The sequence below is a fragment of the Serpula lacrymans genome (assembly GCF_000218685.1).
Source record: "Serpula lacrymans var. lacrymans S7.9 unplaced genomic scaffold SERLAscaffold_9, whole genome shotgun sequence".
NCBI classification, from domain to species: domain Eukaryota; kingdom Fungi; phylum Basidiomycota; class Agaricomycetes; order Boletales; family Serpulaceae; genus Serpula; species Serpula lacrymans.
In genome coordinates this window covers 1610167-1624357 of record NW_006763298.1, presented here as the reverse complement: position 1 = coordinate 1624357, position 14191 = coordinate 1610167, and the positions used below count along the sequence as shown (strand labels likewise).

General features: G+C 46.8%; 4 protein-coding genes across 4 annotated transcripts; 3 read left to right on the top strand and 1 right to left on the bottom strand.

Moving 5' to 3' along the window:
• Positions 1-86: 86 nt before the first annotated feature.
• SERLADRAFT_439938 (uncharacterized protein) lies at positions 87-3951 on the top strand (the record flags this gene model as incomplete). Its single annotated transcript, XM_007320370.1, has 8 exons — positions 87-440; positions 494-782; positions 832-1409; positions 1463-1844; positions 1905-2630; positions 2700-3137; positions 3200-3522; positions 3574-3951. 8 exons carry the CDS (start codon positions 87-89, stop codon positions 3949-3951), a joined length of 3468 nt encoding a protein of 1155 aa, XP_007320432.1.
• Positions 3952-4269: 318 nt separating this feature from the next.
• On the bottom strand, positions 4270-5811 carry SERLADRAFT_439937 (uncharacterized protein; the record flags this gene model as incomplete). Its single annotated transcript, XM_007320369.1, has 1 exon — positions 4270-5811. One exon carries the CDS (start codon positions 5809-5811, stop codon positions 4270-4272), a length of 1542 nt encoding a protein of 513 aa, XP_007320431.1.
• Positions 5812-7247: 1436 nt separating this feature from the next.
• On the top strand, positions 7248-9429 carry SERLADRAFT_439936 (uncharacterized protein; the record flags this gene model as incomplete). The annotated part of the gene is made up of 11 exons (XM_007320368.1): positions 7248-7458; positions 7524-7653; positions 7705-7893; positions 7958-8109; positions 8158-8273; positions 8335-8449; positions 8509-8522; positions 8576-8765; positions 8820-8958; positions 9019-9285; positions 9348-9429. The coding sequence occupies 11 exons, from the start codon at positions 7248-7250 to the stop codon at positions 9427-9429; spliced, it is 1605 nt and encodes a 534-aa protein (XP_007320430.1).
• Positions 9430-10090: 661 nt separating this feature from the next.
• On the top strand, positions 10091-12848 carry SERLADRAFT_362439 (uncharacterized protein; the record flags this gene model as incomplete). The annotated part of the gene is made up of 13 exons (XM_007320367.1): positions 10091-10257; positions 10319-10490; positions 10548-10762; positions 10827-10956; positions 11007-11195; positions 11259-11410; positions 11470-11585; positions 11640-11757; positions 11813-11826; positions 11885-12074; positions 12130-12186; positions 12245-12593; positions 12656-12848. 12 exons carry the CDS (start codon positions 10426-10428, stop codon positions 12744-12746), a joined length of 1686 nt encoding a protein of 561 aa, XP_007320429.1.
• Between the last annotated feature and the right edge of the window lie 1343 nt (positions 12849-14191).

Here is a 14191-nt window from a genome sequence, read left to right as displayed (position 1 = left end):
TGAGCACCCCCGCTTCATATGGTCTGCATTATGTAAGCAACTATATATCCAAGGTCACGCGTTTCATTTTGACGTGCCATTCCACCATGGCCCATGCAAAGGACAAGCATTACTGGTTCCAGCTCAGAGCAACGCTGACCGCAGGACAATGGTCAGCTCAATATCCAGCAAAGGCTCCAAATGGTACAGCCTTGTCCTGGTCAGAGCTCTTGCGCAAGTTCAAGAAACATTGCAAGGGGTTTACGGAAGTAGCTGAAGTGGCTTCGCAGACGCAGGCTTTGGCTCTTCTTCTTGGTGCGAACTCAACCGACGAGGATCAGCTGGGAGACGAACACTCTATTCTTGTATTGGGAAATGACTGTATTCTGCCCGAGGAACGCATCGAGGAAGCCAGCGCAGCATACGAATCGTTACAGAAACTCAACTCCACAAACTTTGACGTATGCTATTTTGCCCAGTAATCTTTATCCTCTGATTTCACGCATATATTCAGTCTTTACATATAGCTCTGGCATACTACTCATATGCACTCGGGCGTCCAGCCGATTGTCTATCTCATCTCGCAAAAGTTTCAAACATCCCCGACGCGCAAAGTCATATACCTTCCGCCCCGACTACACGCTCAGATATTTCAGCATTGCAAGTTCCAGGCTCGCAAGCCGAGTCTTCTTCTTCCTGGACAAGCAGCCTCGTCTCTTCGGATTCGTGTACTTCGATCGCCGACATCAAAGATGGAAGAGCTTGGGCTATGACAGAATCAGTCCGAAGCATATGTCTCCAAGGTGAGCAAGTATTATACACATGCAATACCCGCAATAACGTAGAATGTAGGCATGTCGCTTGAGAAGATTTCGTCAGATCCCCAGAAAGTTCTCGACGTATATGCCACTGCTCTTCCCTTGCTCGATATCATAGAATATGAAACTCCCCGAACATTAACGGCATCGCCCTCTCCTACTTCTTTTACCAATTACCGTGAGCTATGGAGATGGGTGGAAAGACTGATATACAGAGCCATCACACTGGCCTCGCGGACATGTTCTCTTGATGAAGAACTTCTATGGTCTCTGTTCAAGCACTATCACTCCTGTAGTGTACACTGGCCCGCTACTTATAGAACCGAGCATCGATCCGTGATCGCCGTCCTACATCTCCGCGCATTAATTCTGCGTAATCGGTCCAGTCCTTCCATATCCTCCCCACATTCCCCTCTGCCATCAGACAAACCTCCCCAGTGGCTGGGCACCGCTCGGTCGGTTATTAAAGAATATCAAACAATTCTAAGTTCGAGCACATACTTCCCAAAAGCTGGACAGCATAACGTTAGAGTAGAGGATTTCGTCGATCTATGTGTGGCTGTGTGGGAGACAAGTGGTGCCTTGGACGATCGTGCACGCTGGGTTCTTGATGTGAGTGTTTATTCTTATGGCACGGTGTATAAATTTTAAATAATGACATACAGATCCTCTGGTGGGCTACACGTCTAACGTTCAATTCCTACCGTATTTTCCGGCACATGACACGCTTATTGTACGTCTCGGGGGATAGCGAACTTGCCAAACGCACACTGCGGCTTTACGTCCAAGTTGTAGGAAAGTCACGGGAAGCGGGCTTTGACGAGGATGCAGACACTGATCGACACTGGGTTGAGACGCTAATAGAGGGCTCGAGAATGTTATGTAGGCTGTCCCTGTCTAGAAATGATTATAGGGGAGCCGAAGAGGCAACTGAGGCAGGTGAGATGATCGAGAAAGCGAAGGTGAGGTTGGATAAAGACGACAAGGAACTTTGCTCTCGGGTTGATCTGGCAGAGGGTATCTGGGAGTCTGTCATGGCGATCACAGGTTCGTAGTTTTTAATCCTTGTTGCAATAAATTCTCAGCTCAGTTTATTTTTTGATCTAGCACAAGATCCTCATACACGTCCTGCACGTTTGACACAAGCTCTTTCGCATTTTGTCAAATCAATAGGTACATTCCCCACTCCTTCTGCTTATCACCACCTTGCCCTTGCTCTCGCGCGCCCTGGACCTTCGCAGGATTTGGACCAAGCGATCACGTGTGCAAGGTCTGCTGTAGAAGGCGAACCAAGGGAAATACGGCATTGGCATTTACTAGGATTACTACTAACGGCTGACGAACAATGGGATAAGGCCAAGGGCGTTTTGGAAGTTGGAGCAGGCATTGGAGAAAACGAAAGTGCGGTGGATCACAGTGAAGGAGATACGGTGGGAGACGTCAAGGAAGAAAAAAATCAACATGGAGAAGGATCTGGCTTGAATGGTGTCCAGACGAGAGAAGTTGATGCTGAGAAATTAGAAGGTGAAGTTGACAATGGGCATGCTGACTCGCAGCTGCAGAATGGTAATGGACATGTACCGGAAACTCTTGGGGGACAGGTATATCTGTTGAGCGAAGGTTCGACAACGGTGCCTCCTGCTGCGACTCTCCTACAGCCTCTTCCAGACCGACCACACCCGTCCAAATCTGAAGCATATAAACACGCCTTGCAGTTGAGGATGACACAGATGACGTTGGCAGAGCATATGGAAGGTCCAGAAGGCGCGGAGATGAGATGGGTGGACGTTTTCAGCTGGGTTGCAGAGCGGAAGGGCACAACCGAACCGCAACGTAAGTCCACCCTTCGTGCACCATGCCGGCGGACTCACACTTTAGTCTGTGGGTGCTGCTTTGGAATAGCGAGGTCGTCGATGGACACGGTTGCACAGTCTACGAATACGCGAGCGTTGTCGGAATCATCGCATTCTCGGGCTGGGGAAGTTATAGCGGAACCAAAGACGCCGACTACTTCGAATTCTCGTCCCGATGGACAGAGCTCGCTGGGGTTGACTCTGTCAAATACCCCGCAGGCGTTATCGGAGAAGGCACCTCCAATCATGATAACTCCGGCCACTCCGGCAGAGCCTAACTCACAATTTCACCTCGCTACTGATCCGCTGAATGAGAAGCGCTCCTTGTCGATAGATAGGGATACCTCTGCTGGTAAAAAGGTACAGCAGATGTTTAAGAACCGTGTGCATAAGGGCCAGGCAAGGATCACTACGATATCTAAAAAAATCGGGAATGGTATGGTCCGCAATCCCAGTGCTCGTCTTCGGCCTACAGGTTCTGCTCCAGGTTTGTGAAGACCCCCAGTAGCCCACAACAAGATTACTTACTCTTTTTCGATTAAAAAACAGATTTCCACTCAGTATTGCAGAATCACCATTATCAAGCATCCTCGATACATTCTCGACGTCGTCTTGGATCATTCACACATCCTCACCACTATAACGATTCTCCGATCGATTCTCCACCGCCCCCACCTCCTCCAACTCTTCCACCCGCCCAAGAGTCCAAGACCAAAAAAGTGACACGTGCAACTGGCGAGGATACATTGTTGAGCGATCTCTGGGCAATGTCAGCTGCCACGTTCCGGAGACTTGGGAAAATCGAACAAGCAAAAGGCGCGATACAGGAGGCGGAGGTGAAAGACCAGAACAATCCTGCAGTTTGGGTCCAGGTGGGTCTATATCAGTCGTCTATCTCGGGGCGTTAAATTGACCTTTTACAGCTTGGGGTGTACTATCATGCATTATGCCATGACAGACAAGCGATCGAAGCCTTCAGAAGGCTTTGTTCATCTCTCCCGACGACGTCGCTGCTTCCGTACATCTATGCCGCATTTATCTTATCCGCTGCCTCCTCTAAATCAAACCAAAAATCAGGCGCAGATGTTGACATGGATAAAGTAGATCTCGTTGCAGGCATGCTGGCATATGTCACTCGTGCGGTAGGATGGGATGTACCAGAGGCATGGTACTTCCTAGCAAAGGCGTATGGCTTGCAGGGTCGTAAAGATAGGGAGCGCGAGTGTTTGACTTTTGCGTTGACGTTGTCTGAGCGGAGGAGTGTTAGGGATATTGGGCTTGCGGTGGGATGGTGTTTGTGATCTTGGGGACTTGGTTGGAGTGGTCATTTTATCTTATACGCATCTTTCATTTCCCCCCTTTTTTTGCTGGAAATAGAATTGGTTTACTAGTGGTTAACGCTACAATGTCCTGCGCCGATGGTAGTGCCTGAGCAGTTCATTTTGGTCCTCGCGAACATTTTGCATGGGGTATTTCAAACAATGAAGATAACATAGTGAAGACATGGCATAATATATATATATACAAGGTGGCATACAGATTCATATGTGCACTAATACTGAGCTCGTCATATAGTTTGGCGAGAACAGACAAGGCAGCCTTCCACTTCCACAGAGTTATCATCGAGGCGTTGACTCTGACCACCAGACCAACGGCAGAAGGTCCCAGGCATCTTCCCATCCAGACGGATCGCATTCCTTCAAGTTCTCCCTCACGCCGTCCAGAGGCTGAGGGATCAGTCTGACGGTATAAGCAGCCCGCTCGATCCAGTCCAGCCTCTTCGCAATATCTCCACCTGCCTCATTAATGAGGTCTGGCCAAAGTGACTCTGGAGTCGTCAGAAAATCGCTGTGAATGCTGCCCGGGCTGATGACCAGCTTGTCCAAAGGTGGAAGATCGGCTTCGAGTCGAAGCTCAAGATACGTGGAGAATGGGGAGTGCCATAGGCTGGTGAGGGTGAGTTGGGAGAGAGAGGTGCCGGTGAGCGTCAGGTAGGGCTCGTCGGAGTCAGTCGTGTTGGGCGTGGAAATGGGGTGGAAAAGACAGTCGAAAACGTTATCAGAATGAATGAGTGTCAGAGAATCAAGTCGAAAGCTGTCCAAAACTGGGCAATCTGGTCGCAAGGCATAGGGCTTGGGAGTGACACCGTGCAAGCTGAGGGTGGATATATTGGTGAAACGGCTGAGCGAGGTGAGGAGGTCGAGAACTCCGTCTCTGTCGTCCCTGAAACACCGAGTTCCACAGAGCACAGTGGGCGTCGATGCGTCAGGGCAACGACCATAGTCCCGGACAGAGAGCGATTCCAGATTTGGGGCGTGGAGTGAGTCGGTGATGGAGACTAGAGACGCGGCGCGGGTGTAGCCGATAGAGAGCGATTGGAGCTTGGGGAGAAGGACGGGGAGAAGCAAAGCGTCGTCATCGTCGTTTTGCTCTATGGCGTTCAACGGGGAATCGTAAATCTCGAGGTGCTGTAAAGTCCTTTTGTTGGCGGAAAGAATGTCGCGAAGAACGCGAATGGGAAATTGAGTCCCTTGCACGCATGAGGTGTATTTGAGGGTGAGATGGGTGAGATTACCGGCAATCCAAGTGGACCAAACGACGCTGTTACCGAATGGAAAGGAAATATGTGGGCACAAGACTCCGGAAGAAACCTTCCTAGAAAACGAAAACTGCATTCCATCCTGGATCCGCAGGTCAAACAGTTCAAGAAGAGGATATCGTTGAGGGACGTTTCCTTGGAGAGCCGCAAAGACCTGCTCAGCGCAGATTTTGGGGCACGCGCGGACTGTGAGCTCTCGAACGCGGTGCTGAAGAGGCTGGAGGGCAAGTCTAACGTCGTGGTGGCTGAACGTGGGACTATAGACGTTGAGGTAGATGCTGATGGGGAGATTCTGGGAGCGCCTAGAGAAGGTATCTGTCCGGATCTGTTGACCTCTCAGCTTCTCTGCTGGGACGCGAAGAGATATGACGGTCCAAAGCTCAGGAGTGGTAAGAGCGAGGTGGCGCCAATATCTGCAAACGTGAGAGAGGACTCCTGGGGCCTTGGATTCAAAGAAGTAGGGCTCGTCGCATAATTTGAATATTTTGGTGAGGACAGACTTGGGGAGTCGTGTGATTGGGGAGGTGTAGAGTCGGGCTTTGGATTGAGTGGTTATCCCCATTGCCTGTGATGCGTATGTCGCAATGAGTGTGATACAAATTAGGATGTACAAATCTCAAACTTACTGTGATTATATGATCTTGGGTGGACACAAATTAGCGAATAGGGCGACGATGTTGATGTCTGCCCTATCCATCTTGTAAGCCAATTTATAGACGGAGCCGCTTGCATCGAGGTCGCTTTGAAAAAGCGTCTGGTGTTCAAAGCGTTCTTAGCGGGAGGCGTGATTAGCTTTGGCAGAGTGCTTTGGCCGGTCTGAATTTTCAGGGTGGTGAGGACCTTTTGCTCAAGCTTTGATTCCAGTAAAGGAAGTTGCAAAGCGCCAGAGGTCCAGAGAAGAACATGATTGCAAGGACATAGAAAGAGCCTGAACCTGGGCTACTTCCACATGTGAGCGTTAAAGCACTAGAAATCCAGGGAAGAAATGTAGAAAGAACCTGAGCCTGAGCCACTTCTGCCACGAGTAATATAATACTATGAATCAGAGTCTGTCGGGCATTACCGATTCAGACTCAGTGGCCTCCTCCTCGATTCACCACGGTGTTTCAAATTTTAAACTTGATTGAGGACCAGAACGTCAAATCCCCCCTCCCAGAGCAACAAAGGTCTTAATGTTGAGTGTCCTTCTGTGTCTTCCGCTGGCAAATTACTGAAACCAATCTTCTCATCTGGATAGTGGAGAAACGCAATTCCCAAAAATCGTTGAACGCAACGAGTGTAGTATAACTCCAGCTTTAAAATAGGGCAGTTTCAATGAGATATCCATCGTATGATTTCTTTGGAATTATTCCGGCATCCTTGTGCTATGGTGTATAGTTATTCCACGAACCACCTCAGTCTGCGACAATGAATGAGTTCTGTCACCGTGAAATTACTATTCGCTCGTTAGGTGAATTAGGGTACTGGCTGGTCCGTAGCCAGCATGGCAAGGGAACGAGGGTCTAAGGGATGGCCATGTTAATGCTTGTACTCTACAGAATCGGTGACAACAGCTGCATCTCACATATGCGCATGGTGACTGTACTTACAGGCGGTGCACTATGGATTATCACAGGACTAAAGTTTGCTTCCATTCTCTCAAACTTCTGATATACAGACACCGGGCGGCAGAAAGAACCTCAAGCTGACGATCCTTTTAAACTTGGCTTGGATGCGACTTCACTCGCCTTTGGTACCAACTACACCGGGTTGAAGACAATGGATATCGAGCCTCACCAGGGACAAAGTCTTAAACGTTGAATCCATTGAACTTTAGGGGGGTTATAAACATCACAGTAAGCGCTCTTATTGCGTCACAATCCTATTGTAGGCAAGATGCATACCAGTCTGAGCAGATTAGTAGCCATATTTGCATGCTACAGGTGCCTTATAAATTTTACATCGTGTATGATCATGTGTCTGATCCCTTTTTCTGATCTCCATCCCAGCTCCATCATCATGTTTGAAGCAATGAATACGCCTTCCTATGCCATTTTGTTTCTGGTTGCTGCTCTATTCAGTCTTGGGAGACGTTTAGCGCGAAAAACAGCAACTGGGGCTAGTCTGCCACTTCCTCCTGGTCCCCCTACATTTCCCATTGTAGGCAATGCATTGCAACTTGACTCTGTTGCACCATGGGAGACTTACATGAAATGGAGTAAAACCTATGGTATTAGCTTTGTTTTGACCGTATATTTTGTGTCTGAATGACTTCCCCCCCTTTCAACCTCAAAGGTGATCTTATCTACTCCCGCCTCCTCAATCAGGATGTCATCATCATTAACTCAGAAAGAATTGCAAGGGATCTTCTTGATAGACGTTCGTACAACTATTCAGATAGGCCTATGCTTGTTACGACAGAACTGTGCGTCCTTTCTTCTACACATGAACATACTTGCCTATTGATTCACTATAGTTTTGGTTGGACATTCAATGTGGGCTTTTTCTGCTACGGTGATAAGTGGAGAAAACATAGACGGATGATGGATGATAAGCTGCGGTCGACTGCAGCACTTGCCTATCGCCCTCTGCAAATGCGCAAGGCACATCAACTCCTCATTGATATACTTGAAGCACCCAATGAATTTGTGCACCATTTACAGATGTAAGCACTTGACCTTTGTATTTTAGCAGGAACATACGAAATGAACTTATAGTCAAATTTTCAGGATGACCGCATCTACAATGATGTTAATCACGTATGGTTATGAGGCAGAACACCGTGACGATCCTCTTGTTGACCTTGTTGAGAATGCTGTTATGCAAGGTCTGAAAGTCATGACACCTGAAGCGGCTGCTATCCTTGGTGCCTGGCCATTTCGTGAGTGCCAAAAAATACAAGGATTTTCAGACCGTAACATGTATATAGTTTTGTATCTTCCCTCTTGGTTTCCTGGAGCTGGGTTCAAAAAAAAGGCGCAGGAGTCCCGTAATATGTTGAACGAGATGGTTGAGAAACCATTTGAATATACAACATCGCACATGGTATGTATTCTTGCTCCGGGGCCAGGAATCTCCGGTCTAGTCTCATTTTATGGCATTTTAGGATTCCAACGAGGCCACAGCGTGCATGGTTTCCGACGTTCTTGGTCAAATCAAGGATGAGGGCAACTATGTTGATCTTGATGTAGTTAAAAATGTCGCATCTACTTTATTTGCTGGTGAGGATCACATCTTCTTGGTTACCTATACATTGTAACAGCTTACCATTTCTCTATAGGGGCGTCAGAGACTGTAAGTAGATTTCCTAATAACCTTATCCTGTACCTCAAAACAGCTGTCCTCAGACAACCGCTACTCTGGTCAGCTTTATTCTCGCCATGGTCCTTTATCCGAACGTTCAAGAGCAAGCGCGAGCGGAGATTGAGTCTGTCGTGGGTAGGGACAGATTGCCTAACTTTGACGACAGGGATTCTTTACCTTATGTTGAAGCTGTAGTCCGTGAGACGCAGCGGTGGCATCCTATTGCACCCTTGGGTGAGTACTACGCATCACTAGGGCTTATAGACATTGATTAAAATGTCTTGTGAGGCGTTGCTCATGCCGCTGTGAATGACGATATCTATGAGGGATATTATATTCCGAAAGGTCAATTACTTTTGTTCCCTGTAGCAGACAAGCTCCTTACTTGGGATTCCTTTTCAGGAGCTACAGTCATTGCAAATGCTTGGTTCGTTATGCGTCCGTAATACAACCCATTATTTTGTGTACTGATTGGCTAGCTTTACAGGGCAATATCGCAAAACGAAGCCAATTACCACAATCCCTCAGACTTCAATCCTCAGAGGTTTTTCACAGTCGATGGAAAACTCAACGATGACAAGGTCCTTTATGCATTTGGGTTTGGCAGGCGCATTTGTGTCGGCCGCCACCTAGCTGATGCATCACTATGGGCCGCCATAGCGTCTTTATTAGCTGTCTTTAAGTTTAGCAAAGCTTTGGACGAGCAAGGCAAAGAGATTAACATTGAACCACAATGGACAGCCGGACTCACAGCGTGAGTCTGATCTTATATCCAATCCACAGATGTTTCCTGAAGCTCATGATCCTTCCTGGCAGTCGTCCGTTTCCATTTGCTTGCAATATCCAGCCAACTATTACCATGGAGAAGTTGCATCAGATGATCGACCAGTTTGCTTGATGAATGCTTGGTGTTTCTAAATATTGTTTGAGCAAAAACAGTTTCTCTAGCACAGGCTCGTGTACTTATAACATTTTAGTGTTTGACTGCTGCGGTGAGACGTGTTCGTGCCAGGTCCCTCTTCGTTGTCTTTCAGTTTGGCGGAAAGAGCCAGCTCAAAATTTGACATACCATTGAGTGGACGCGGCTGAAGAAGCTTTAGTTGGCTTTTTCCAGTCGCATAGCGAGAATAGAATAGAAGGGTATAGTATAGACGAGGCAGAAGAGTTGCCAGGACTTAGCCTGTTCAAATTCACTTACGTCTCTAGGTTTACATCAGATGCTTCGAAAAACGGGGATGCATTTCGAGTTCTGAAAAGGGGGATTACGCAAAGAATAAGGGAAAAGATATTCTGGAGGTTGGCAATTTCACTCTATTGCCTGGTCAAGGTTGACTTCGTTATATTCAGACTGATCATAGTCGCAAAATCCTTCTTCTTGAGATACTTTATATCTCTGTCGATGTGGGGATTTGAGTCTGCAATACTGCCCCAAGTAACGTGACCGGTTACTGTACTGAGTGTGCAGGAAGGTTAGTTCAGGCTAATGGAGACGACGTTGCAGTTATGTAAGGTAAGCGGCGTATTCGGTACATCTGTTGGTTCCAAGTCCGTTGGACATTGCCGACCCAGGGCCTCTTACTTCCATTCACCACGCTCTCGAGTACTTTCTGAGTACAAACCTGATTGGGGACGAGGATGTCAAAACCCTGCAAGCAGGCCAGCGATAAGACGTGTTTCGTTACCTCATGTATGTCAAACACCTCCCTGAACAACAGAAGTCTCAAAGTTGAGTGACCATCTGTGCACCTGGTAAAATATTGAAACTAAAACCTGCACATATTATCTAGATGGCGGAGAAACACCAATTCTCAAAATTTGTTGAACGCAATGGGTGTATCACACGAGCTGTCAATCAGTGGCGATTACAGCACAAGAACAAACACCTTGATGCGTAATGAAGACCCATTGTAGTATAGAAGGTACGAGCGTGAGCAAAGTAGAAGGTGGATTGAAACGAAAGTACGGTATATAAGCTATATCTACTTTGCATGATATTATTTTGACTTCCCTTCCCAGTGCAATCGCCATGTTTGAAGTAGATCCACGTTCGATTACTGTTATTCTTGTCTTAGCTGCTCTATTCATCTCAAGGCGTGCAATACGAAAAGCAGCAACCAACAGTGGGAAGCCACTCCCTCCTGGTCCTCCACCGCTGCCTATTGTGGGGAATGCACTTGCAATTGACGCTGCTGCGCCATGGAAGGCTTACATGGAATGGGGTAAAACCTATGGTATGGTTTCTTTTTCTATCGTGGATCTATCTTTTCATTGAGTGACTTTTTCCACCGATCAAAGGCGATCTTATATATACCCGTCTTCTCAGTCAGGATGTCGTGGTTATAAATTCAGAGAAGGTCGCAAGAGATCTTCTAGATAAGCGTTCATATAACTATTCAGATAGGCCTCTCCTTGTTACAACGGAACTGTGAGTGCCTTCTTCCACACACGGAAAAGCTACCTAATCGCTTCCCATAGCTTTGGTTGGATGTTCAACGTGGCGTTGTTACGCTATGGCAATGGATGGAGACAGCATAGACGGTTGATGCATGATAAGCTACGGTCAACTGCAGCACTTACCTATCGTCCTCTGCAAATGCGCAAGGCACATCAGCTTCTGGTTGATTTGTACGAAGCTCCTAATGATTTTGTGCTTCACTTGCAGACGTAAGCAATTTGGCTTTGTGATCTGGCAGGGACCAAAACAAACTTACAGCGTGCGAACTTCAGAATGGCGGCCTCCACTATCATGTCAATCACTTATGGGTATGAAACTCAGCGTCGTGACGATCCGCTCGTTGCTCTCGTTGGGAATGCTCTTGTGCAAGGTCTCAAGGTTATGACGCCTGAAGCGGCAGCTATCCTTGGTACCTGGCCTTTCCGTAAGCCTGCTCAAAATGACATGCAGGAATTTTTTGGAATGTAATGCCACCCTATTCAGTTTTATATCTTCCCTCTTGGTTTCCTGGAGCAGGGTTCAAAAAACAGGCACAGGAGTCTTGTATTATGGTGAATGAGATGATAGAGAAACCATTTGAGTATACAGCATCGCGCATGGTGAGTTTCTCAACTATACAATCATGAGTCTCGTTTCATTCCGAGGTACCGTAGGCTTCAAACGATGCTACAGCGTGCATGGTTTCCGATCTACTCGGCCAAATCAAGGGTAAAGATAACTATGATGGACTTGAAAGAGTGGTTAAAAATGTCGCGTCTACTTCATTTGCGGGTGAGGATTGCATCTTTTGGTTATTGACGGTCGCAATATCTCATCATGCTTATAGGGGGGTCAGAGACTGTTGGTGTTTTTCATGTTACTATACTATCAATTACATTTCAAAACCAATTATTTTCAGACAACCTCCACGTTCGTCAACTTTGTCCTTGCAATGGTCCTTTATCCGGATGTCCAAGAGCGGGCGCAAGCAGAGATCGACTCGGTCATGGATGGGAACAGGTTGCCTAACTTCGACGACCGAGATTCCTTGCCGTATGTAGAAGCTATACTTCGTGAGTCGTTCAGATGGCACCCTGTGTTTCCACTGGGTGAGTTTTGTGCATGATTGGATGTGCTCCTGACACTGATGTAAGCTCCAATTAGGTGTCGCTCACGCAGCAGTGAGCGATGATATTTATGAAGGCTATCACATCCCGAAAGGTTAATCATCAGTCTATCCCATAGCAGACAAAATACCTAACCTTGAATTTCTTTTTAGGAGCCACAGTCATTGCAAATGTCTGGTTCGTCTTACTAACACATTCTCTCGCTTTATATGTTGATCAGCCAGCGCTGTACAGGGCAATGACACGGAACGAAGCCAAGTATCCCAATCCCTCGCAATTTAAACCTGAGAGGTTCTTCACCAGCGATGGCAAGCTTAACGATGACAAGGTCCTTTATACATTTGGATTCGGCAGGCGCATTTGTGTCGGTCACCACGTAGCTGATGCAACGGTGTGGGCCGCTATAGCCTCTTTGTTGGCTGTTTTCAAATTTACCAAGGCTTTGGATGGACAAGGCAAAGAGATTGACATCGAACCACGATGGACAGCTGGGATAGCAGTGTGAGCATGAGCTTTTATCTGATCCGCCCATGTCTCCTGAAAGTCATAATCCTTCCTGGCAGTCGTCCACTTCCGTTTGTTTGTAATATCCAGCCACGCTCGCCAGCTCTTACCCTGCAGAAGTTGCATCAGATGATCGACCAGTTTGCTTGATGAATGTCTAGTGTTTCCAAATATTGTTTGAGCTGAAAGTAGTTCCCTTAGCACAGAGTCATGTATTTTTTCATATAACAATAACGACATTGTATCTCTTGACAGGTCTGTTGATCTTCCACATTATTCAACTGTCACACCTTGAGAGCCTTAAAGTAGGCGGATAATAGACACATGTCATGCATGTCATGACTGGAAAATGCGTACAGCCACGCCTCATTCGGCCAACAAATAAACTGAATTTCAGGTGGGTCATGTGACTGCCCCTGGGAATCCGAGTGAACCTTCGCTTAGATATTCGTGATGGCACCGATAAGATCATCACACTGCAACCATCATGGATCCTCAAGTTCAGCAAGCGAACTGTGGCCATCAATGTAGATTCCTCACCATAGTTACTACTGTCCTTGCTCAAGTTGTGTACTACTATAAACACATATTTCTTTCTACTACTGTGCCCATCCCGTACCATACTTCATTACTGACTGAGGTCTGGGTCTGTGAGCTAATGAATGGACATCCAGACCAAATCCGGCACAACCTTGGAGTCAGCCTCGAGGTTTTCAAACTTTTACTCACCAGCTTACGCCAAAATGGCTTTACGATATCACGCAATGGAGTTGTGCTTGAGGAACAGCTGGCTATTTTTTTATATGGGTCTGTGACAGGATTATCTACCTGCCATCTCGGAGAACATTTCCAACGTTCACCAGAGACCATATCCTGGTATGTGTTTCAACTCTCATAGCAACGTCATTGACATACAAATAAATCCAGATATTTGAAAAGATTACTCCAGTTTTTCTCATCTGTGCCATTCTACACAGAATATGTACAACTTCCTGATGCTCAGACCCCAGTTGCCAACAAGATTTGCCTAGAGCGGAAATTCCAATTCTTTGCAGATGTGCTCGGTGCTGTAGATAGTACATACATTCAAGTCACAGCCGCCAACAGAGCCGACCATGCTACATTGCGCAACTGCAGGGGCTTTTTATCACAAAACTGTCTATTTCTCTGCAACTTCAACTTTTTCTTTACATACTCACTTTGTGGTTGGGACAGATCCATTGCAGACACATCGCTGTGGAATGACTCCCAAAAACATGACCTGCGTATGCCTGTTGGCAAGTATCTGCTTGCAGATGCAGGCTTTGGCACTTGTGACACACTTATTGTGCTTTACCATGGTGTTCATTATCATTTAAAAGAGTGGGCTCAAACAGGTTCAATGTGAGTACAATTTATTCTTTATTTTGCTACTTGGACGTATATACAAAACAGTCCACAAAACCACAAGAGCTTTTTGATTTGCGGCATGCTATGCTGCACAACATTATTGAGCGGATCTTTGGGGTTCTCAAACGTTGATGGCGTATCCTTCAAATTCCACCCGATGTCATGCACCAAAGTTGATTGGTAGCATGGACAGGTGTCAATAACGA